The following is a 21215-nucleotide window of genomic DNA, read 5'->3' as shown; positions in this document are numbered from 1 at the left end:
GATCCCCAAAGCTGAGTCCGTGAGCCAGTGCCTGCCTCAAGCTCAGCTGTTACCCCATTTCCCAGAGAGGGAGAAGGGCTCAGAGCAAGAGGCTCCCCTGAGGGGCTGAGGGGCTGAGGGCTGAGGCAGAAGGCAGAGCAGGTGGATCTGTGGGGCTCAATCAGCGGTTGTGGGTTGTGGCTGTGCCGAGTGCCAGCGTAGGTACTACCACAGGGTTTATGGAATTGTTGGCTCTTAATCATCCTGACTGGCTTGTTTTCAATCACATCAGGACTTCCTGGTAGCCCTGGCCGACCAGGGCCTAGAGGTAAGTGATTTTCCAAATCAGACAGTCATTTTTGCAGGAGGGAGGGCCCTTCTCTGGCCAGAGCCTGGATCAACAGTGGCATCTAGTGGTTCAGGGAAAGGCTGTGAGGCTGAGAAGTCAGGGATTCTGATCAACTAAGCCAACCCCAGCCCCCACACCTTCCACCCCACAATCCAGCCTCACTTGGTACCTGGATGTCCCCAAGCCCTTGATGGAGGAGGATCTGAAAGGTGCTGCCCCGCCTATGAAAGCCTTTCTATCCCCCAGCTTGTCTCTAAAATGCCCCCCTGGTGCTCTGTCCCCCTCACTTAGGTGTGGTCCCCCTGTAACCACCTTAGGTTCTTTGGTCCACATGGGCCTCAGTGTGCCTGAGACACTGCCCCCACCCTGCCCCATTCTGAGAGGGGGCTTTTCTGCAGGCAATAAGGAGGGTCCTGGCTGCTGCTAAGAGGGCAAAGTCTGAGTTCTGAGAAGGGCATCCTTGGGACTCTGACCCTTATACACAGGGGTGACTCTCTCCACTCTCTTCTACCTCTGTGCCATCAGACCCCGACCCTGAGCCGGTCCAGGAAAGGCACTGCTCAGGGATGGTCCTTCTGTCCCTGTGACCCCACATTCCTGAACCCTGGCCTTTTGTGATGGGCAGTCACTGTCACTTGGAACCTTCTACTTTCTAAACTATTTCTAACAACTGATTGAGCCAAGGAGTTCTTTCGGTACATCCCCAGGAGATGAGCCTCTGGGTCCACAGATTTGCTCATGGCTTGATGGCACCTGTGAGAGATCACAGGTTTGGGAATCCCCAGGAAAGACACCCCGCCCTTCTCAAGGGCCTGTGACTTTGAGCACAGGAGGTGGGCATTGCCCCTAATACTGGATCGTGTTCCAACAAAATGAACTCAAGTACGTTCTCCTCTTGGCCTCGACCCCCAGGGACTAACAAGCAAAGCCCATCCCTCTACTGCCTCAAAGGGGGTAATCAGTATCACCCCCATTGTATGAACAACTGAATTGCCCACAGGCCTTGGGAAATGACAAAAAGGTCCCTAAAGAACCCCCCAGTTGAGGGCTTTTCCATCCTCTACCTCACTCAGTTCTCCAGACTCCACGGACTTCCAGGCCTAAGAGATCCCCGGTCGAGGGGACCTTGGGAAAGTGTGAATCCAACATTCCTTTCTTCCTTTCTTCGAGGCCCTCCACACACATTTGCATTTCTGTCCTCTAAGCAGCACAGAGCAGAGCAGAGCTCTGTTAACCCTTATACCATCTAGGATTCCCCAGGCCAAATCCCGCCCCTCAAATCTGCCAGGCCCTTCTACCCTCCCAGGGAATGAGCACCTGAGCAGCACTGGGGAACCAGGCTCTTCTTCACAGGCTCACTGCCTCTGTCCTTTGACCTCTCGGTACTTTACCTACCAAAAGTGATTCCCAATAAGAGCCTATGAAGCCCACTGTGGGGGAGGATATGGTGGGAGGAGGGGGTGGTGGTAACTCATTCCAGATCAGCTCATTCTGGCCTCCCTGAGAGTCAGACTCTCAGACATCCATAAACGACGCCCCTTCACAGAATCCCAGCTTCTTCCAAAAGCTAATGTGGGCCCATAAGATTGATGCTCGGGCCTCCAGGGTCTCCAGTGCCAGATTGGTGCTTAATGCATCCTGCACTTCCCCTTCAGTTCATTAAAATGTCTTTAGCCTAAGGGCTAGAGGCCCAGAAGTGGGACTCAAATGTACTCAGAAGCCTTGAAAATGATTTATTGTGCTAGTAATTGATCCTGAGAATAACTGCTCTCCCTTTTCTCCCCTCCCAGGTGAACCAGGAGCTCCAGGCAGGATCATGACTTCAGGTAGGCAGGCCTGCACTGGGTAGTGTGTCCGCCTTGGCTCTGCCTCAACACCCTCCAAGTCTGGAGGCTCGGTGTTTCGGGCAGGATGCAGTCTTATGTTCTTCTGGTCAGAATTGAGGAAGGGGGTACACTTTAGATGGAATGCCCGCCAGAGCCACAGGCCTGACCTGGCCCACAGCCTGGCCTGGGTCCCAGTGCCTCTGAGCAAGGACAGTGCCACTCAGCATCCCATGTGCCTTCTGTTTTCAGAGGGATCATCAACTCTCACTGTCCCAGGACCTCCAGGACCTCCTGGAGCCATGGGACCTCCGGGACCTCCAGGTGCTCCAGGTCAGTCTGTTTTCTTGCTTTGCCCCAGATCAGCATCAGCCTTGGCTGCAATTTGATATAGCAATGTTTGCTCAAATCCTGAAACCCAGGCAGGACCCCAAGGAAGACTAAGGAGGGGCTGGGAAATCTCCCTCCCGGACAGCCTAGTGAGTCCTCATCTCACCCCAGCAAGTATCCCGAGCCCTGCACGGGCACTGCTTCACCAGGTCTCCACAGCACTGTTGGGGGCTTCCAGCACTGTTGGGAGCTAAGGTCACATGGCGAAGTCGTAGCAGAGTCAGTGTTTGGTCCCAGGTCCTTCTGCCTCTGGATCCAGTGTTTGACCAGTCAGAATTGGTCCTTAAATTGTTTCCTCTTGGAAAACAACTTGATAATATGCCTCAAGGACAACAAAAATGCTAGGAATCTATTTGAAGCAAATATCCTCAAATTGTCCAACTATAATGAGATGGCTACAAAAATATGAAGACAAAGTTTTTTGCAGATAATAGCGTTATTTAAAAGAGCAGTATACTCAATAATATGTGCTCTGTGGTTGCAACTATACTTTTATAAGATTAAAGAATGCTTGAAGGAAATAAAACAAAATGCCTGCAAGTTAAAGAATTTGCAGGTGATACTTCTTTCCATTTATCCAAAATGTCTGTTATTTTGTTTTACCTATTTTTAATTATTTAAGATGTTTGTGTATAAATGAAATGCATTGTTTAATATAACCAAATGCAAGTATGGACCAGCCTTCCCTATTGATTAAGTCCAATGAGAGCAGGGACCCATTTAGGAAGTCCCTAACCACTGAAGGACAGTGTAAGAGAGGGCAGCCCTGTCCATCCCAGGGGCCCCAGTGCCTGACAGAGGAGTTCTCACCAAAACGGACCAAAAGGTCGGTCCTTGCTTATTGCTTTCAAATAAGCAAGCTGACCTCTGTGGGCCCTATTCAATGCCTTGTGAAGAAGCTACTTATATACCAAGGCACCTGCTTTTTCTTCCAATTCTTTCTAAAATTCTGACCCTAGAGGAGTCATGAAACTTTTTCTTTCCCAACCCTATTTCCAGGCCCTGTTGGCCCAGCTGGTCTCCCAGGACAGCAAGGTATGTCACATCCCGAAAGAACACAGGACATTGGCTATTGTGAGACCTTCCTTCCCAGGGTGGACCTGTGCCCCATCTTTAAGTGAAGTGAGAGATGTGCCCTTTCGGAAGGGAGATGAGGGGGCAACCAGCTCTTCACCAAGGCCCTTGCAAGGCCTCAGCAGCCGGGGAAGACCCCTCCTCTCACTTCCTTCCACATTTCAGAGAAGATAGGGGTCCTCTGGAAAGGGAGCTTGAGGCCCTTGGATCTGGGACCAGCTCAACCATTTTCACAGGCCTCAGGCCTCTTGTGACCAGATCCTGATAATTGTGTCAGGGTCTGGCAATTTATTCAAATATCAAAAAAATAGGCTTAGGATCCGGTTCCTCCTTGGGCATTTATCAGTCTCAGCCAACACTCTGGCCCTGCCCACACTCCCCCCCAACCCCCCAAGCTTGTGTCTCATCCTCAGCTGGGCTCCCAGCCCCCCACCCCCAGCAACTGGGCAGCTCCAGAGTGAAGCAGGAACACACTGCTGCAGGCGGTGCCCCTCAACTCTGTGTCCTCCCCACAGGCCCACGAGGGGAACCAGGACTTGCTGGCGAATCATTCTTGGGCAGCAGTAGCTCCATCTCTGAGGTCCTCGCTGCTCGTGAGTGCCACCATGTTCCTGGGGACAGGTGAAACGGGGCGGGCGTCAGGGAGGCTGCGTGCACTGGGGCCTGTGGCAGCTGCACCAGTGAGTCATCACGAGCCCCAGTGTAAGCACCCTGCTAGCTGAGAAGGAACAGCAGGGGCTTTATCAGCTGTGGAGGCTGAGTCACAGGGATGGCACAGCTGTCAGAGAGGGTCTTGGGATTCCAGAAGGACCAGGGTCACATGAGGCCTCTGATCCCGGCCCTGTGAGTATGGCTAGAGTCCTTTATCCCCCACAAGGGGAGCAATGACAAGGGTCTGTGGGTTCTCAGCCACAGGCCTGGCCTGGCAGGGCTGACTCAGAGGTCTTCCCTGTTCCCAAAGTCCTTTAAAGAGCCCAGGCGGAGATGCCACTGACCTCACACCTGGACACCTGAACGGCAAAGACAGTGCCAGCCCTGGCCCAGCAGTCGCCATGCACCAGACACCGGGCTGTGCACCCCACTCAGGGTGCACAAGGTCCCTGTGACACAGGTCTGGGGCCTCTGGTTTACAGTGGAGGAAGCTGAGGCTGAAAGAGGTCAAGGACTTGCCTCAAGTCGCAAGCCAGCAGCAACATGGGGGTGGGATTTGAACTCAGGCTGTCTGACCCTGAAGTCGCGCTCTTATGCATTGATATGTACACCCACAGCGCCATCAGGGAGCTCAACTCCACCCCTCCCTGCCTGTGAGCAAAAGGCACCCCTGGCAGAGGGGGTCCTTGAGAATCTGTGCTGTGCCCCATACCCCGTGGCCTGGTGTAGGGGGGTGAGTGTAGGCACTGAAGACCCGGCAGAGAGCAGCCTCATGGCCGCTATTGCTCACTTCTGGTTTCTTCTTTCCACAGAGGGTCTGGACTTACGAGGTCCTCCAGGCCCACCTGGGCCACCTGGCCCACCAGGTAAGCACTTTAGGGATCTTTGGAAGGTGGGGAATCTTGGGGACAGGCGGCTCAAGGGACGTAGTGAGGAAGCCAAGAGCCTAGGTTCAGCATTGCCTCTTTCTCACCTTCTTCTATAGGACTGTCCATTCCAGGCCCCCCAGGACCCCGAGGCCCAGCAGGTGAGAGCTGAGTGGTGGGAGGTGGGAGACAATGTGATCCAAAGCCCAGGCTTCTTCCCATCTGACTATTAGGAAAGCGCTTCCCTGCCATTCTCCTGGGCAGAGGGTTCCTGCCTTCCTCTTGACATTAATGGGTCCTGGGCCTCTCTTACCTAGGGGAAGGCTTGCCAGGCCCGCCAGGCCCACCAGGATCTCTCCTGACCAGCTCAGGTAATGCTGGGGAGTCATGTCACTCCTGTTCTCCACTTCAGCCCTGGGCCCCACACGGGCTGTGGTCACAGGCACTCGGCCTTCCGGACCTACTCACCATGCTTCCTCCTTCTGACTTTCCACCATGGGTGTGTTTCTTTAAATCCCATGCTACCTTCTGCATGGAGACAGTACAGTGCCAACCCAGTCCCCGAGAGCCCTGCCAGCCTATCCTGGGGGAGATGCCAGTTCTGCCTTTGGGGAGCTTCTAGACTGACTGGGGAGACCTGGTTCCCGTCCTCAGGGAGCCTAGGTCTGATAAAGTAGGCAGGACGCATGCTCATGAAGTGAGACAAATGCTGACAGTATAACATAGAAACTTACGGAAATAACTTCAGAGCAAACATTAGCCCAGAACTTGTCCCTGGTGTAAAATTCACCCACCCATCCATTTATCTGTCCATGCATCCATCCCTCCCTCCCACCCACCCATCTGTTTGTTCATTCTTTCCTTCTTTATTTTTCTATCCAACTTCCCAACCATCCATCCATCCGACAAATATTGAGCATTTACAGAATGACACGCACTATGCTAGGTGCTGCTCCCCCACAAACATCACTGCATTCACACTCAAAACCATTCTTTTCCTCTATAGAGACCATCTCCGGCCCTCCAGGCCCACCTGGCCCCCCAGGCCCCAAAGGAGACCAAGGTGAGAATAGTGTCTCAGGGAAAACAGTGTACACATGCCTGCCCACCCAGCTAGTGGCCCAGAGGTTTGGGATGAGGCTGGATGAGCCAGGGCTCCACTAGGAGCTCAGTAGCCTGGAGCACGGGGTTGGGGGAGGCACAGTGGTCAGAAGCTCTGCAAAGAATTGCTGCCTCTGCTGTTCTGGTGGGAGGAGGGCCCCCACACCCACCTCCGCAAGGTTCCCTTGAAGTTGCATCATCTGCTAGGGACATGTCTCACAACTCTGCCTTCTCCCTCAGGTCCCCCAGGCCCCCGAGGACACCAAGGTACAATAGAGCTGGCATCTAATAAAACTGGGGTAGGGATGGTGGTGGCCAAGCTGACCTTTCAGGAGCCCTGAGCTTCTTAAGTTTGGTTCAAACAAAAGAGGGTAGATCAGAGTGTCTGATGGTTGAGAATTTGCATGCGTACGTGTGTGCACACCTGTGCGTGGCAGCTCTAGATACTGCCTGAGGGGCACCCCAGTAATCCTGAGTCTTAGGGAGCCTTGGGAGGGAGGTGGTGTCTTGAGCGGGCGCCTGGGGAGAGGGAGGCAGGCGCAGCTGACCGTCCCTCTCTGCTGTGCTCCTCAGGCGAGCGAGGCCTCCCAGGGTTCTCAGCCGCAGGTAAGTGCCAAGCGCCCCCCACTGCGGGCCTGCCAGGGCCTCTCCCCACCTGGCTGATTGCACTGTGTGTTGTTGGCCTCCAGGCTCCAGTTCTCTTGGACTCAACCTGCAGGGACCACCAGGCCCACCGGGCCCCCAGGGACCCAAGGGTGACAAAGGTCAGTGAAGGCGGTGAAGAGTGGGAGGAAGGCTGGCTCCCGGAGCCTGGGTACTTACTGATGCCACAGCCTTGGGAGGAAGAGGCTGAAGAAAGGAGAGTCTGGAGGGAGAAAAGGATGGGGAATACAGCCTGCCCAAGGAAGCTGCAGTATCAATACAGAAACGAGATTAAAAACATGGGACAGGAGTTTTCCCCAGTGGCTCAGCAGTAACAAACCAACTAGTATCCATGAGGATGTGGGTTCGATTCCTGGCCTCACTGAGTGGGTCGGGGGAGCTGGTATTGCTGTGAGCTGTGGTGTAGGTCTCAGGCGCAGCTCGGATCCCATGTTGCTGTGGCTGTGGCGTAGGCCAGCCACTACAGCTCCAATTTGACCCCTAGCCTGGGAGCCTCTATATGCCACGCATGTGGCCATAAAAAGAAAAGAAAAAAGAAAGAGGGAGGGAAAGGAAGGAAGGGAGATGGGACAGTTGTTGATCTACAAGCTGATGGTTTGGTTGGACTTAACCAAGGAAGGCTTCCTACAGAGCTTCTTGTTTGGATTTCAGGTGATCCTGGAGTCCCAGGTGGTCCTTCTCGAGGTAAGAACCAAAGGTGACCAAAGTCCTGCTTCCCTTCTTCAAGCACAGCTGATCATGCCAATGAGGGTGGCACTCAACGAATCCCGTCACTTACCCATGATTCAGTGTAGATGAGGTTCTTTCTCCATACGCTAGGATCTCTGAGCTGCCTTTAAGGAGGTTAAAGTTAGTTGGATGGGAGGGAGGGCCCCTGCATGATGAAGATGACTCACGATGCCCATGATGAATGATGGCGGCAGAACAGAACCTGGGAGCTAGGAGTCCAGGGGTGAGAAAGGCCACGTGGCTGGTAAGCAGGTTGCCCGAGGAAGGGGAGGACTCAGCCGGGAGGGTTCCTAGGAGCTCTGTGCCCCGTTCAGACAGAGGCTGCTGCAAGTTACTCCTTCTGTCTTTCTGGGGGACCTGTCTCTTTGCCACCGCCCTAGTTCTCCTATGAGAAAGTCCTTCCCTCCCCAGACTGGAAGCAGTGCCTGGGTACCTTTATGTGACCCCAGGGTAGAGAGATCAACTCAGAAGCCTTCTCTCCTGCAGGGGGATCGTCATCGGGCACCATGCTCATGGCGGGCCCGCCAGGCCCACCAGGGCCCCCTGGGCCTCCAGGCTCCTTCAGCGGCTCCAGCCTGGAGATTCAGCAGTACATCTCTGACTACCTGCAGAGTGAGTGCCCAGTATCAGGGTGGGGCAGTGTGTGTGTGTTGGCGCGGGGTGGGGGGTACACGCGCACCAAGACTGCAGGTCAGTGAACTCCTGGGTGGCCCACCTTCCCACAGCTGCCCTTGTACATAGCCTTGTCCTCAGCCCCCAGAGGCTTGTACACCCACGTGCTCACGCACATGCATGCTTTCACACCTGTGTGTACTCCCCACGCGCCCCCCCCATCCCTGCATCCCTGTGGAGGTAAGGATGTAATCTCCACACACATGGGCACCAGAGCTGGCTGGGTGGCTGACTGAAGTCTCACTGGCCACAGCTCCTGAGCACCACCTGACCCAGCACAGGCTCTACCTCAGTTTCTCCATCTGTAACAAGGGGAGTCTATGCTCCCTGTGGGCCCTGCCTTGGCCAGTGGGCAGGATACAGTAGGCATTTCATCAAGTACTTCAGGTCACCTCTGTGGGGAAGATATGCCTTCTTGGGGACAAGCTTGATTTTGCTTCATTTCTTTGTTGGCAGGTGACAGTATCAGGTCTTATCTCTCTGGAGTTCCGGGCCCTCCAGGCCCACGTGGTCCCCCGGGGCCTGTCACCACCATCGGGGGTGAGACTTTCGACTACTCGGAGCTGGCCAGCCTCGTCGTGAGCTATTTACAGAGTAAGCCTCTCCCCACCCTGTAATGATACCTTCCTCCCAGGTCCATGTTTATTCCTGGAGCCTCAGCTCTTAATTTGCTGTTTGCTTTGTCCTTCTGAATGTGATGTCCAATACTGAATTCACCGTAAGCAGGTTGCCAGGATCTAGCTCCAAAAATGAGTTGTTGAGATTAAGAATAACAGCACTGAGCCCTTCTTGCAGGTAACAGTTGTGACCTAAGTACATGAAAAGGGATCATGGAGGAGTTAAGCCAAAGAATACTCTTGAATACAAACTATTTCTTACCCTCCTCCCCAAAAAACCCAACCTTTGACCTTTTCATGCTTTTGAAATAGCCTCCTAATGCCCCCATTCATTCATCTCCCCCAAATGGAGAGAGCTGTTTGGCCAGGTCTTGGTGATTTCAGAGTAATGAGGGCATGACTTCAGTACCAACTAAGCAGGTAACTCGGTTTCCTCCCCACAGCCTCAGGGTACAGCATCAGCACATCCTCTGCCTCCATCTCTTCTGCAGACATCCTGGCTGCACTCCAGCGTGAGTCACCTGTGACAGTGGGAGGGAGGGCAGGCGGGCACCACACTTGGCAGGCACACGTGTCTGGGTCTGAGCCCTATGGGGCAGCACAGTGGGACAAAGAGCCCTTTCCTCCTCACTCCCAGCAGCCAGCTGGAAAAGGGGCATCGAGTCTTTCCCTGAAGGCCAGGCAACCAGGCAGGCGCCCCTTCAGTGACTGGACACTTGGGGCTGTCCCCCTAGGTCCTGAGCCCCCAGCTCATACATATCTGCGGGGAAACCAGGCCATCTCGGTGGTTCATGCCAGCACCTCCTGTCCTTTTAGGGGATGACGTGCGTCAGTATCTCCAGCAGTTCCTGACGGGCCCTCAGGGTCCCCCCGGTCCACCGGGAGCCAGCGGAGATTGGTCCCTCCAGTCTTTGGACTACGCCGAGCTGAGCAGCCGCATCCTCAGCTACATGTCCAGTGAGTGTCCGCCTTCTCAGGCAGGGTGGGCAGGAGGGCCTCGGTGGGGACTCGGTGCTGGATGTCCCTGCCAGGCTGCACCCAACCCAGACAGAGGCATTGAGAGCTATTCAAACCTGTGGCCAGAGCAGGTCACGGAGCCTGGTGATGAGGGAAGCCAGAATGAGTATCTTGGGCACATCCTGCAAGGAGTCTGAACAGGACTCACAGGCACACTTCTCTATACACACACACACACACACACACAACAGCAGGAAGTGTGTGGGCACTTCTGACCCACACTCTTCAAGGACCTGGAGCCCCTCCTCCATGCTGTGGGCACCCAGGGTGACCCAGGGTCGTGTCTGTGTTACTCTCTGTTGGTCTCTTCCTGCACCCCACCTTTCCTCCTCTTTCTCTTTGCACCGCCCCCACTCAAGTTGCTTCTGTCCAGCTTCATCTACCACATGGTGTTTCCACCTGCCCTTCCTTGTCTGACATGCATCCATCACAGGCTGGGATTTTGTTCCTCAGGCTCCGGAGTCAGCATTGGGCTTCCTGGCCCCCCGGGACCACCAGGCTTGCCAGGCACATCCTACGAGGAACTCCTCTCCTTGCTCCAAGGTAAGGCTGAGCAGGGCCATCTGAACCAGTGCTTCAGGGTGGAGGGCAGACCCCCTTGGCCGGAGCCATGACCCATACTTGCTCTTCTTTGGCGTCTCAGGGTCTGAATTCAGAGGCATCGTCGGACCCCCAGGTCCCCCTGGGCCACCAGGGCTTCCAGGCAGCATGTGGTCCAGCATCAACATGGAGGAGCTCTCAGCCTACCTGCAGAGTAAGGAGTGAGGGGCCAGGGCTGCAGCCCGGCCTCGAGGACTCCGAGGGGCTGAGCTAGGACAGCAGTGGTGGTTCAGCCCAGGTGGTGGTCACCTAGGCCTCCTGGAGCCAGCGCAGGGCTGGCTTTGGGCTCTGGAGGCAGACACACTTGCTGTTGAGGCACTTTTGGCTCTGATGGGGGTGGGTGGGGGGAACAGTGCTCCCAAGTCCTGAGAGAACTCGGGGGCCAGCGTGTGACCAGGTGCCCAGCTGGGAGCCCCAACTCCCAGGGGCAGAAGTGCTGAGGGGATGGTTGGATGAGGCTGGGGCGTGGGAGCAGAGAGCTGGTCAGCAGTCACTCAGGGGGATGCTGAGGAAGGCTCGGGAAGGCCTCCCTCACCACCTCCTCCCAGAGGGGCCCAGGCCCAGACGCAGCAGGCCTGGCTGTGGTCTTCATCTTTCTCTTTCTCCTGCCTCCCGCTCAGCTGCCGGGCTGTCATCCATCCCAGGCCCTCCTGGCCCTCCTGGTCCCCCGGGCCCTCGAGGGCCTCCGGGTGTCTCAGGAGCTCTGGCGACATATGCAGCTGAAAACAGTGACAGCTTCCGGAGTGAGCTCATCAGCTACCTCACAAGTAGGTGCCCCTCCCCGACCGTGCTTCTCCTTCTCCAGAGAGAGGGGCAGCAGGGGCCTGCAGGGACCCAGAGGCCAAACACATGAGCTGCCCAGCTTCCTCCCAGCCCGCACTCTCCCACTCAGTGTGAGTTCCCGACCCGCTCAGGGGCAGGAGACCCTGGGAGAGACCCCCACCATCCCCTTCTTTCTCTCCCCAAGACTGGCTCCCACAGATGCCTCTTCCTCCCCACAGGTCCTGATGTGCGTAGCTTCATTGTCGGCCCCCCTGGCCCCCCTGGCCCCCCTGGGGAAAGCCGCCTGGTGTCGGTGGACAGCTCCTATAGCCTGGACAGCAGCTCCTCCTCCCTCAGTCGGGGCAGCTCCTACAGCTCTTCCATGGGCATAGGAGGAGCCAGTGGGGGCTCCCTGGGCGAAGGGGGAGCCTTTGGCCTGGACATGGGCATGGGCCGGGGCTATGGGACAGTGGCAGAAGGTGGCATGTTCGGTGGCAATGGTGGCTTCGGGGCCGGCTATGCCGGAGGTCTGGACTACAACGAGCTGGCCGTTCGGGTGTCCGAGAGCATGCAGCGTAAGTGGGGACACTCGGCCTCGGCGCTGCAGGCTGGGGTGGGATGCAGGGGGCCCTGTGAGCATCTCCACATCCAGAGGGACAGCAGTTCTGGAGTCAGATGGGCTGGGACTGAAGACAGGCTTGGTTCAAAGGGCCCAGTGGGGACTGGAACCTGTCATGCTGTGGGGAACAGAGATGCTAGGGTCTTTACACTTTGTTTTCCCAACTATCCTTTCTCAGAAGAATTTCTGATTACGAAGGTTTTCTGGTGGGGCTGAAGGAAGGTTGTTAGCTAATAGTCCTTCCTCCCCGCGGCTTACCGGTACAGCTAGCTACGCAGTAAAACGCCTGGGATAAAAGCTCAGGGAGGCCGACAGCAAGGAGACAAAGGAAGCCACGGCGCCCTTCCCTCGCAGCCCCCCTCATAGTAACTGCGCTGGGTGTTGGAGGGCACTGTGTCCCCACTAGGAAGACAGTGTCGGGTGACTGGCCCCCTGTGTTTCGCAGGTCAGGGTCTGCTCCAAGGGATGGCCTACACGGTGCAGGGCCCACCAGGCCGGCCTGGGCCCCAGGGGCCCCCTGGAGTCAGCAAGGTCTTCTCTGCCTACAGCAACGTGACTGCGGATCTCATGGACTTTTTCAGAAGTAAGGCATCCCCGATGATTTTCCCAACACTTAACTTGCCGCCTCGACTCATGAGGGGCCTGCTCCTTAGAAACTAGTCTCATGAAAAACCTCATTAACACTTGAGATGCTGAAAATCCAATGAGTTCTACACTTTTTCTCTTACAAGTCCAAACTCTACTACTACCTGCCTGTGTTAATCTGAACAAACAAGCCACTTAACTCCCAAGCTCCAGGGTGATCTCTAGTCTAAGGCCAGTTTTCCCCCTTTGCAGCTTATGGAGCCATCCCAGGACCCCCTGGGCAGAAAGGAGAAGTGGGCATCTCTGGACCCAAAGGTAAGTGGTGGCAGGAAACAGCCACCAGGATCCTATGTAACAACCGCCTCTCAGGGGAAGCAGCTCCCCTACCAGTGCTGTGCTGGGTTCACATGTGCGCCTCCGGGCCCCGACCAGTGCTTTACTCAGCCATGCCCCCATGTGTCCTCCTAGGTGAGAGAGGCCCTGCAGGACCACCAGGTCGGCCTGGGCCACCCGGCCCTCGAGGGCACAAGGGAGAAAAAGGAGACAAAGGTAAGCCTGCTGGGAGACAGGCCACATGTTCCAGAGCCAGCAACTCTGGCAACTGGAAAATGTTAGGCAAATGCCCAGTTACTAAAGGCAGACACTGCCAGCAACATCATCTGCATAACAATCAAATGAAGGCCAGGGAGAAAGGAAGGAGTGTCAACGCAAGGAGGAATGGAGAACCAAGCTCATGATGAAAATCAATGTAAACCCACTGCTAAGTCTTACAAAAGAGGTCACCTTTCAAGCCAGTTTTTCAGTAGCCACAGGTGCCTTAAGTTATCCAAGCTTAAGTTTCCGAAGACTGAAAGGTATTTTTTTCAACGTCCTACTCATCTTCTAACTTCCAGGTGACCAAGTCTACGCTGGACGGAGAAGGAGAAGCATTGCCGTCAAGCCATGAGCGACCCTTAGTGGAAAGGCCCCCTGGGCCAGTTCTTGCAATGGCCTATGGCACTTACGTCAAAACCTTTCCAGAGGGCAAAAGCTGGAGTCTCATTGTCCTACTGAGACAGCACCACGAACAGTCAACTAGAACCCTTATCTTAGTCTGGAACAATATATATGTATGTAGAATTCAGTCCAAGATACACAGCCTGAAACAGCTTCACTGGGTGGGCTCAGCGATGGTATAGGATGAGACTGGCTTCCCTGCTGACCAGGCGTCTGTCTGTGACACTGAGTTCCAGCCCCAGCCTAGGAAGCCAGTTACCATAAACGTTGGCTCAGGAGTCCTGGAGCTTTGCCTAAAAATGAGCCCAGTAAATGGAAGTTGGGGTGCCACTCGATGAGGCTGTTCCGGCTAAGTCTGCAAGGCTGTGCTCTCAGCTCCTTCCTTCCCTGCTCACTCTACATTCTCTAGTCGTAGAAAAGAGTTAGCTAAGAAGCAACTCTCGCAACTGAAAAAATTAGGAAATCCACTTCCTCTAAGGGTGGTGACAGGGTTTTTCCTAGTTATCTCTCACTGTATCTCACATTCCCACTTGCTTAGGAAGTTTGTTTGATTGCAGCTCTGACCTGTCTGCATAGGGCCACACTAGAGTTGATAGTATGTTACGGTGAACTAGGCTGCAGCCCATAGGAACGGAAGGGCGGTGGGCAGGAGGAAAGAAGGGGAGAGGAGGGTGAGGGGACCGCCTGGTGGGAAGCTGGCACCCCTGCTCTGCACTTGGGAAATGCCTGGGGGACTGGGTGCAGTTGGGTTTTAAGCACTTTTCAATGTCTATGAACATTCATGTGGTCTATTAGATTGAGTCATTTCAATTGCAAAATTTCCAATTAAAGGGTTTCTTTTTTAACATTGTTTAACGTGATCTATCTAACCAAAAAAAAAAAAAAAAAAGCTAAAAAGAAAAGATATTTTGGGTCAGCTGGGTTTGATTCTAACACTATTACAAACATAGAGTTGCTTGTACTTTGGGAGATTCTGGCCTTTTGTTTTAATCACTGAGATCATTAAAGGCAGACCTTAATCTGCAACTACTAAGTCAATCTGGGCATATAACAAAGCATTTAAGGTTTTCCCAAAGCATAAACTACTTGAGAAACACATAGGCAACAGATGAGCAACAAGATTATGTGCAATTAATGTAGTGATTTATCCTGGGGCAAAGGAACTATGCTTGCAAGGCAAGTAATAATACATGGAATAGCAAAACTTCCATTAAGGAAAAATGCACAGGGAGTTCCCATCGTGGCGCAGTGGTTAACGAATCTGACTAGGAACTATGAGGTTGCGGGTTGGATCCCTGGCTTTGCTCAGTGGGTTAAGGATCCGGTGTTGCCGGGAGCTGTGGTGTGGGTCGCAGACGTAGCTCGGATCCTGCGTTGCTATGGCTCTGGTGTAGGCCGGCAGCTACAGCTCTGATTAGACCCCTAGCCTGGGAACCTCCATATGCCGCGGGAGCGGCCCAAGAAATGGCAAAACACACACACACACACACACAAAGGAAAAATGCACAAATATCAAATGCTCCACAGAAATGCACAGTAAAATCACTCAAAGTCAGAAGAGGCTATACTGGGCCAACCTGTGAATTTGTTACAAGCTGTGACTCTCACTGCTGGATAACTAAAAATGGAGTCAATTCAGTCGACTTCCACACACCTCTGCTCGTCTGAAAGATGGGATTATATTCCATGTCTCTCCTGAGTGTATCACATGTTATCCAGGGGAAGAAAAATCACCATTTAATTCCACTGTGTCAAACAACTGCAGCAACAGCCACCAGCCACAGATACACTGAACATCCTGTGTGGTCCTGTGCATCCTTTATCACATCCTGAGAGCAACCGCTGTGATCAGTGTGGGAAAAATGAGTGCACAGGCCTTGCTGAATTTCAAGCAATGTTTTACTGGCTCATGAAAACTTACTATGTATAATGAATGACTGCATCATGCCTTTTTCATATTTTAGTTTTACCTAAATGCTGAATCAATTTGTTTTTGTAATAGTAGCTTTAGAAGCTCTGGTATTACATCCCCTTTAATGATACTTGATTCACAAGACATGAGTTTTTCCCTAGTTACACGAGATTTACCTTTCCAAGCTATCCAAGTCTTTATAGACTCCTATGCTCCAAAGGGAAACAGAGTAAAAGCCCAAACTTGCTAGCATCTCTGGACAGAACCCAGATATGAGATATGTCCTCAGCTGGATGGCAGTAGATCTGAGCCTCTCTGTTTCATCAAAAAAAAAAAAAAAAAAAAAAAAAAAGTCAAGCATGTGCTCCATAGTATGCAACGCTCCAGGATTAGAAAATGACACGCTGTGCCTCTAGCCAAGCTGACCACTTGCCAAATGATGCTACCTAATGCTTACTGATTCTTGCATGAACCTATGTATTAATGGTAAAAAGAAGTTATTTTTAGCAGAAGTAAAGTCATACGATTCATGAAAATTTTGGTGAGAAAAATAATCCATCCCAAGAGAAAAAAGGACATAAAAAATGTATATACACATATGTTGACAGAACTATTTTAAGCACCACCCGAAGGAGGAGCTTGCTCGACAAAAAACTCCAAGTAAAAAGGACACTCGTGTGGTGACTAGAGATGGTCTGGAACACTAAGAAGTCTGAGGGGTCGGAAGATCTGGAGGACTGTAGGTTTTAAAATATAATCGGGATTTAAAAAAAAAAAAAGCTACAGAATGTTCTCACGTAGGACAAACTAGTTTTAAAGATTCTCAATAAAAGACTGCTTCCCAAAGTAGATTAAGAAATAACTTTATTTTTTCACTTGTCAATTCCATGATTGAAAAGACACGTGCTCCCAAATAGACAAGAGGCATTTTCGGAAACAAGATTCTGAAAATTTAGCTTGTGAGGTTATTCCACTGCAAATCAGAGAAGGAACACAAAAAGCTACAGCCAACATTTGCAACTGGTATAACGTTCTACCCCAAGCTTAGTAGCAGAAGTTTTAAAGCTATATCAAAACCATGTCAGCCACAGGATAGCAACAATAGTGGCATTAACTGTTGTGCCTTCAACTTAAGAAAAGCATTTAAAATATCCCATTTCCTAGAAAAGATCATTTCCCGGAGAAGAACTGATTTCTTCAAGCAGAAGCCTATTAGAACTGGAACTAAAGAGCTCTCCTCCTCCACCTCAGTTCTACATTTTCTTTTAATCAGCAGTATCTCTAGCTAATCATTGGACAGAATTTGGCTTCTCAGAAGAGTCTTTGTCATTTAAGCACAGTGTGGAATGGGGGAGAGTATGTAGTTACAAGGGAACTAGAAGAGTACAAAAGACAGTCAACTTCTGAAACTCGCTGATGCTCAAGAAATCAGAGACCCTCCATTACCAGAGGTCTCATATGCCTGAGAGCTTTGTGCTTGAGGAAAACACTACTTAGAGGTAGCTCTGGTTCTGGTTTATATTTAATTACAATTTGCTGTATCCTGTCACAAGAAAGTTCTAACATTTCAGCAACATTAAGCACTCCAAATTTCTCCTTACCCAGCCTATAGCTGCCCCATAGAAAAGGGTAAGAAGAATCTTAACTGTAACTCCATAGAGGATAGCAGCTAATTCAGCAATTCACCCCCAACCACAGACTGACAGGACTAGGAAAGGCAACCTGGTGCGAGGAGCTCCGTGAGCCGGACCTGCAGAAGTGTGGCAGCCTGGTGTGTCACCGTGCGCGGGGAGAGGAGCAGATGCACACACGGAGAATTTCGTTTATGTATTTCAAAGCACGTTCTGCCACGGCAACAAAACCACCAAATCAGGGATGGACTTGACTGTACTCTAACTTCTGCATCTGTGCCCTCCCCAGCTCCCCACCCACACCTCATGCAAGAGAGAAAGAAAGACCACTCCGCTGTCTGCGAATACAGGGCCTAGCAAGAAGTGGGCAGGGCTGGGTACAAACAGCGTGGTCTACAACAAAACACTTCTTGAAAAGATTTATGAGACTTTAAGTAGTAAAATGAAGGTTTTACCTCTACACACGAATCATTCTGTAGTCCTGCACCCACAGGAATATGGTCTGGTCGTATTTGAAAGAGAACTCAGGTGTGAACACTGGATCCAAAGGGCCATTTTAAGGGAGATGCAAGAGCTGCTAATGAACTTACCAGAGTGTCAACCGTTCTACTCTGAGCCTCTTTCCTTTATTCAATACTCTGAATGTCAAGTGGAAAGGAATAAAAAGAACCAAATACTCAGACCAAATTAATTATGTGCCAAAACTATTCAGCACATAGGATAATATCATTTAAACGAAATGGGAAAAAAGTCCACTGCCTGAAGTACTAATTTTTAAAAAGCCAATAAACTGAAAATTTCAAAGGAGAAACTGGTATGAGAACCGTCCCCCTCTCTCCCTCTTCAAATGAAGCATTAAATATACTGGGTAACACTATACTGTCATTTCTATCATAATATAAACAATTCCCATCATCATCCTAAACATTATATATATTTTAAAGGCTTTCAAAACATTTTTCATCCCAGCATTTGAGAATAAAGCATTAAGAGTTCTGTATACAGTAACACATTCATGTGATAAGTATATTTGAATTTACAACCATACATAATATATATGTATACATATTTATATAAAAAACAAACTTGGCCAGAAGTTAAGGCTACCTACAAAGTTGTCCAAGTAAATTATGCTTGTCAAAACAATTATAAAATTAAAATCACATGCTTTTTTAAATCAAAAAAACCACTGACAAAATAATGTTCAGCAAAGTTTTCAAATTAACTGCAAGAAAGTGCTACAGATATTTACATTTTTCTTAACATGAATCAGTGTTCCCACAAAGTTTATTTGAATTTCTCACCAGCCTCAAGTGTAACATAACTTAAAACTGAATCTTCTAAAATTTGGTACCTAGTACTCATAAGAGAACAGGCCACAAACGGCAGGGAGCAAGCTTCATCTGAAAACATACTGTCTCACACCCCAAAATATGGTTTATAATACTGTTTGACCTGACACGTGATTGAAATTCTAACCCTCGAGAGGGACTGAGAGTGAACATTTCATTAATAATTACACATACCAGCAATCACATGATAAGATTTCAGCCTTTTCCCACTCAAAGCAAATCATTTAAACATGGAACAAAATAAAACCAAAATATAAATGACTTTATTTCAAAACAAAAAGTCCTTTCTGATATTTGCCTAAATATTTTATTTAAATTCTTTCTTAAAAACTATTCTGAGCAACTGCCTCTTTTAAATTTCAGAAAAAAATATATTCATAAATATTACTCAGAGCCTACCAGTCTCTGAGAATTTTAAACAGAATTTGCTAAGATGGGAGAAGTCATTTAACCAGTTCATGCATTATTTTAGGAGGTAATCTGAGATAGCTAAAACTATTTCTTTCTTTCTTTCTTTCTTTTTTGTCTTTTTAGGGCCTCACCTGCAGCATATGGAAGTTCTCAGGCTAGGGGTGGAATTGGAGCTGCAGCTGCCAGCCTACACCACAGCCACAGCAACACCAGATCCGAGACGCATATGCGATCCACGCCGCCGCTTGCGGCAATATCTGATCCTTAACCCATGGAGTGAAACCAGAGATTGAACCCACATCCTCATGGATGGATACTAGTTGGGTTCTTAACTTGCTGAACCACAACAGGAACTCCTACATTTCTTTTAATGTGGTGAGTTCTGCATTTCCAATTTGGATATCTAAAAGCTAACTTCTTTTTCTTCAATCTTTCCAAATTTGTACAACATGTACTTTAGGATGAAAATTTCTATCAAACGATAATAGGAGCAAGATTTAAAAAACAATGCTTAATGCTAAGAGTGTTTTGTCCCTGTTGAATCAAAAAAGAACATGTTATTTTAGACTCAATTGAAATTTAGTGTTTTAGGCACTATTTTAATAAAACTAGCACCCTTCATTAGCGCAAGCCTTATTATTTTAGGCAAATTACTGAAGTAATTTTTCTCTCTAAAAGAGTTTGTTCCAATATTTAAAGATAATAAATTTATTTACTGAATCAAAAGCATATTTTGATCAACTCATAGCTTTTTCATGACAGCTGATTCACCAAAAGAAAATTATTCCAACTCTCTACATCAGAGTTTCAATTATAGACTTTAGGCATCACTGAGAAGAAGTCAGGTAAAAAGATATTTACCAATACTTAAGTGATGTAACAGTTTTTTAAAAAATAACTTTAAACATTATATCTCTACCAGTTTTTCAGGTAACAGTGTCCAAACAACGTAATTTTTAAGATTATATACAAATCACCTTAGGGAATTACTGCAAGATGCTACTTTGCCGGCATGGCCCAGCATCTGTCTTAGTTTCTTTCCCTTCATCTTTGCTAAACAAACAAAACAAACAGAAATAAACACCTAGCAGGTGAGGCAGGTGATTGTCTTCGTGAGCTCTCTGATACAGACTGTGGCAGAAGATGAAGAGAACAGAATGACATTTAAAAAGTCAAACCCAACCACAGAATGCTTCCCATTGTTATGATCCAGTGGAATGCAAGCTAGGAACAGGATAGAATTTGGAAATCCGGCTCTGTGTTGATGGGTTAAGGCATTCAGACTCCCCGGTCATTTTAAAGAACACTTCCTGTTCCTGCAGTTTCCTAGCAAACTCTTCTTCCAGTGTCTTAAAAAGGAAGGGGAAAAGAAATTATGTGCTAGTATTACAAACAGAATTTATTCTGACAGCCAAGATAAAGTTATCTGCCCCCAAGACTTTCTCTGTATGTGAGCCTAAGGAAGAAGATAGGCCCACAGGCTGTGCAGCCCTAGGTTTAAGTCTTGGCTCAGCCACATGAACGGATAACTTTGGTCAATTACTCATCTTCTCTATGTTACAGAATCATTTCATTCTTCTGCTTTAAAATAGCAATGACATCATCTACTTCACTGAGTTGCTCTATAAGGATTAAATATGATAATAATGTACTTAATACATACTAGACACTCAACAGATGGCACCTATTATTAACTATTATCTGTCTCCCGCACATGGAACTTACCGTTTTCTATTTTTTACTTTGATTATGGATGTGGATGTCTTTTCTTCCACAGTGAACTATAAACTGTTTGAAGGTAAGACCTAAACCAGATTTATCTTTACAGTCCCAAAATATGGAACAAATATAATTAAGTGCTTGATAAATACCTAAGGTATCAGGGACTTTGTGGACAAGTGACTCAGGGAGAAGTACTGCTATAGAAATACAAAGTACAGGAAAAGATGGAAGGATACAGGAAGGTTTCTCAAAAGAAGAAGACCATAAGCTTAGTTTCAAATGAAAGATAAGAATCTGACAGACAGCATGGGGAAGATATGCCAGACAGAGTGAGCTAAAAGCATGCAGAGGCAGGACACTGGAGTTGTGCCAGGGATGGTGATCTCAGCCAGTACTGAACATGAACTGGGAACAAAGTGGCTAGTCCGAAATGAAGCTAGAAGCGCAGATGTGGCCAAAGTGTAGCACTAGGGAGGCTTCAAAGTCAAAGAGAGGCATTGATATTCTCTTCTCTATGGAACCACTATGACAGTATCAGAGATGCTCTTGAGGATAAACACTGGTGACGGCAGGAAAGGAGGAGGAAAGGAAAGGAAACTGGAGACCAGAAGGACCATCAGGACATTACTGGACTTTTTTTTTTTTTTTTTTGGCTGTGCCTGTACAATGTGGAAGTTCCCAGGCCAAGGATCAA

General features: G+C 49.7%; 2 protein-coding genes across 3 annotated transcripts in view; one reads left to right on the top strand and one right to left on the bottom strand.

The window, feature by feature from the left end:
- The window catches only part of COL17A1 (collagen type XVII alpha 1 chain), a 48331-nt gene extending 33989 nt beyond the window's left edge, over nucleotides 1-14342 (top strand). Inside the window, exons 33-57 of the mRNA XM_013983710.2 lie at nucleotides 272-307; nucleotides 2119-2154; nucleotides 2404-2484; nucleotides 3541-3576; nucleotides 4131-4208; nucleotides 5079-5132; nucleotides 5252-5293; nucleotides 5450-5503; nucleotides 6139-6195; nucleotides 6474-6500; nucleotides 6807-6839; nucleotides 6923-6997; nucleotides 7548-7580; nucleotides 8112-8237; nucleotides 8754-8891; nucleotides 9358-9426; nucleotides 9731-9871; nucleotides 10385-10474; nucleotides 10575-10685; nucleotides 11152-11298; nucleotides 11533-11868; nucleotides 12358-12495; nucleotides 12750-12812; nucleotides 12966-13046; nucleotides 13391-14342. Of these exons, the coding sequence (XP_013839164.1) occupies nucleotides 272-307; nucleotides 2119-2154; nucleotides 2404-2484; nucleotides 3541-3576; nucleotides 4131-4208; nucleotides 5079-5132; nucleotides 5252-5293; nucleotides 5450-5503; nucleotides 6139-6195; nucleotides 6474-6500; nucleotides 6807-6839; nucleotides 6923-6997; nucleotides 7548-7580; nucleotides 8112-8237; nucleotides 8754-8891; nucleotides 9358-9426; nucleotides 9731-9871; nucleotides 10385-10474; nucleotides 10575-10685; nucleotides 11152-11298; nucleotides 11533-11868; nucleotides 12358-12495; nucleotides 12750-12812; nucleotides 12966-13046; nucleotides 13391-13443 (2135 nt within the window). The 3' untranslated portion in view covers nucleotides 13444-14342. The remainder of the gene's footprint in view (nucleotides 1-271; nucleotides 308-2118; nucleotides 2155-2403; nucleotides 2485-3540; nucleotides 3577-4130; nucleotides 4209-5078; nucleotides 5133-5251; nucleotides 5294-5449; nucleotides 5504-6138; nucleotides 6196-6473; nucleotides 6501-6806; nucleotides 6840-6922; nucleotides 6998-7547; nucleotides 7581-8111; nucleotides 8238-8753; nucleotides 8892-9357; nucleotides 9427-9730; nucleotides 9872-10384; nucleotides 10475-10574; nucleotides 10686-11151; nucleotides 11299-11532; nucleotides 11869-12357; nucleotides 12496-12749; nucleotides 12813-12965; nucleotides 13047-13390) is intronic.
- Nucleotides 16252-21215, bottom strand: part of SLK (STE20 like kinase) — a 58532-nt gene continuing 53568 nt past the window's right edge. For both annotated transcript variants that reach the window (XM_001929430.6, XM_005671435.3), the window contains one exon: nucleotides 16252-20148. In XM_001929430.6, coding sequence (XP_001929465.1) covers nucleotides 20002-20148 — 147 coding nt within the window. In that variant the 3' untranslated portion in view covers nucleotides 16252-20001. The remainder of the gene's footprint in view (nucleotides 20149-21215) is intronic.

The sequence above is a fragment of the Sus scrofa genome, chromosome 14 (genome assembly GCF_000003025.6).
Source record: "Sus scrofa isolate TJ Tabasco breed Duroc chromosome 14, Sscrofa11.1, whole genome shotgun sequence".
Lineage (NCBI taxonomy): Eukaryota > Metazoa > Chordata > Mammalia > Artiodactyla > Suidae > Sus > Sus scrofa.
Note: the sequence above shows the minus strand (reverse complement) of the source record. Positions and strands in the feature narration are given on the sequence as shown.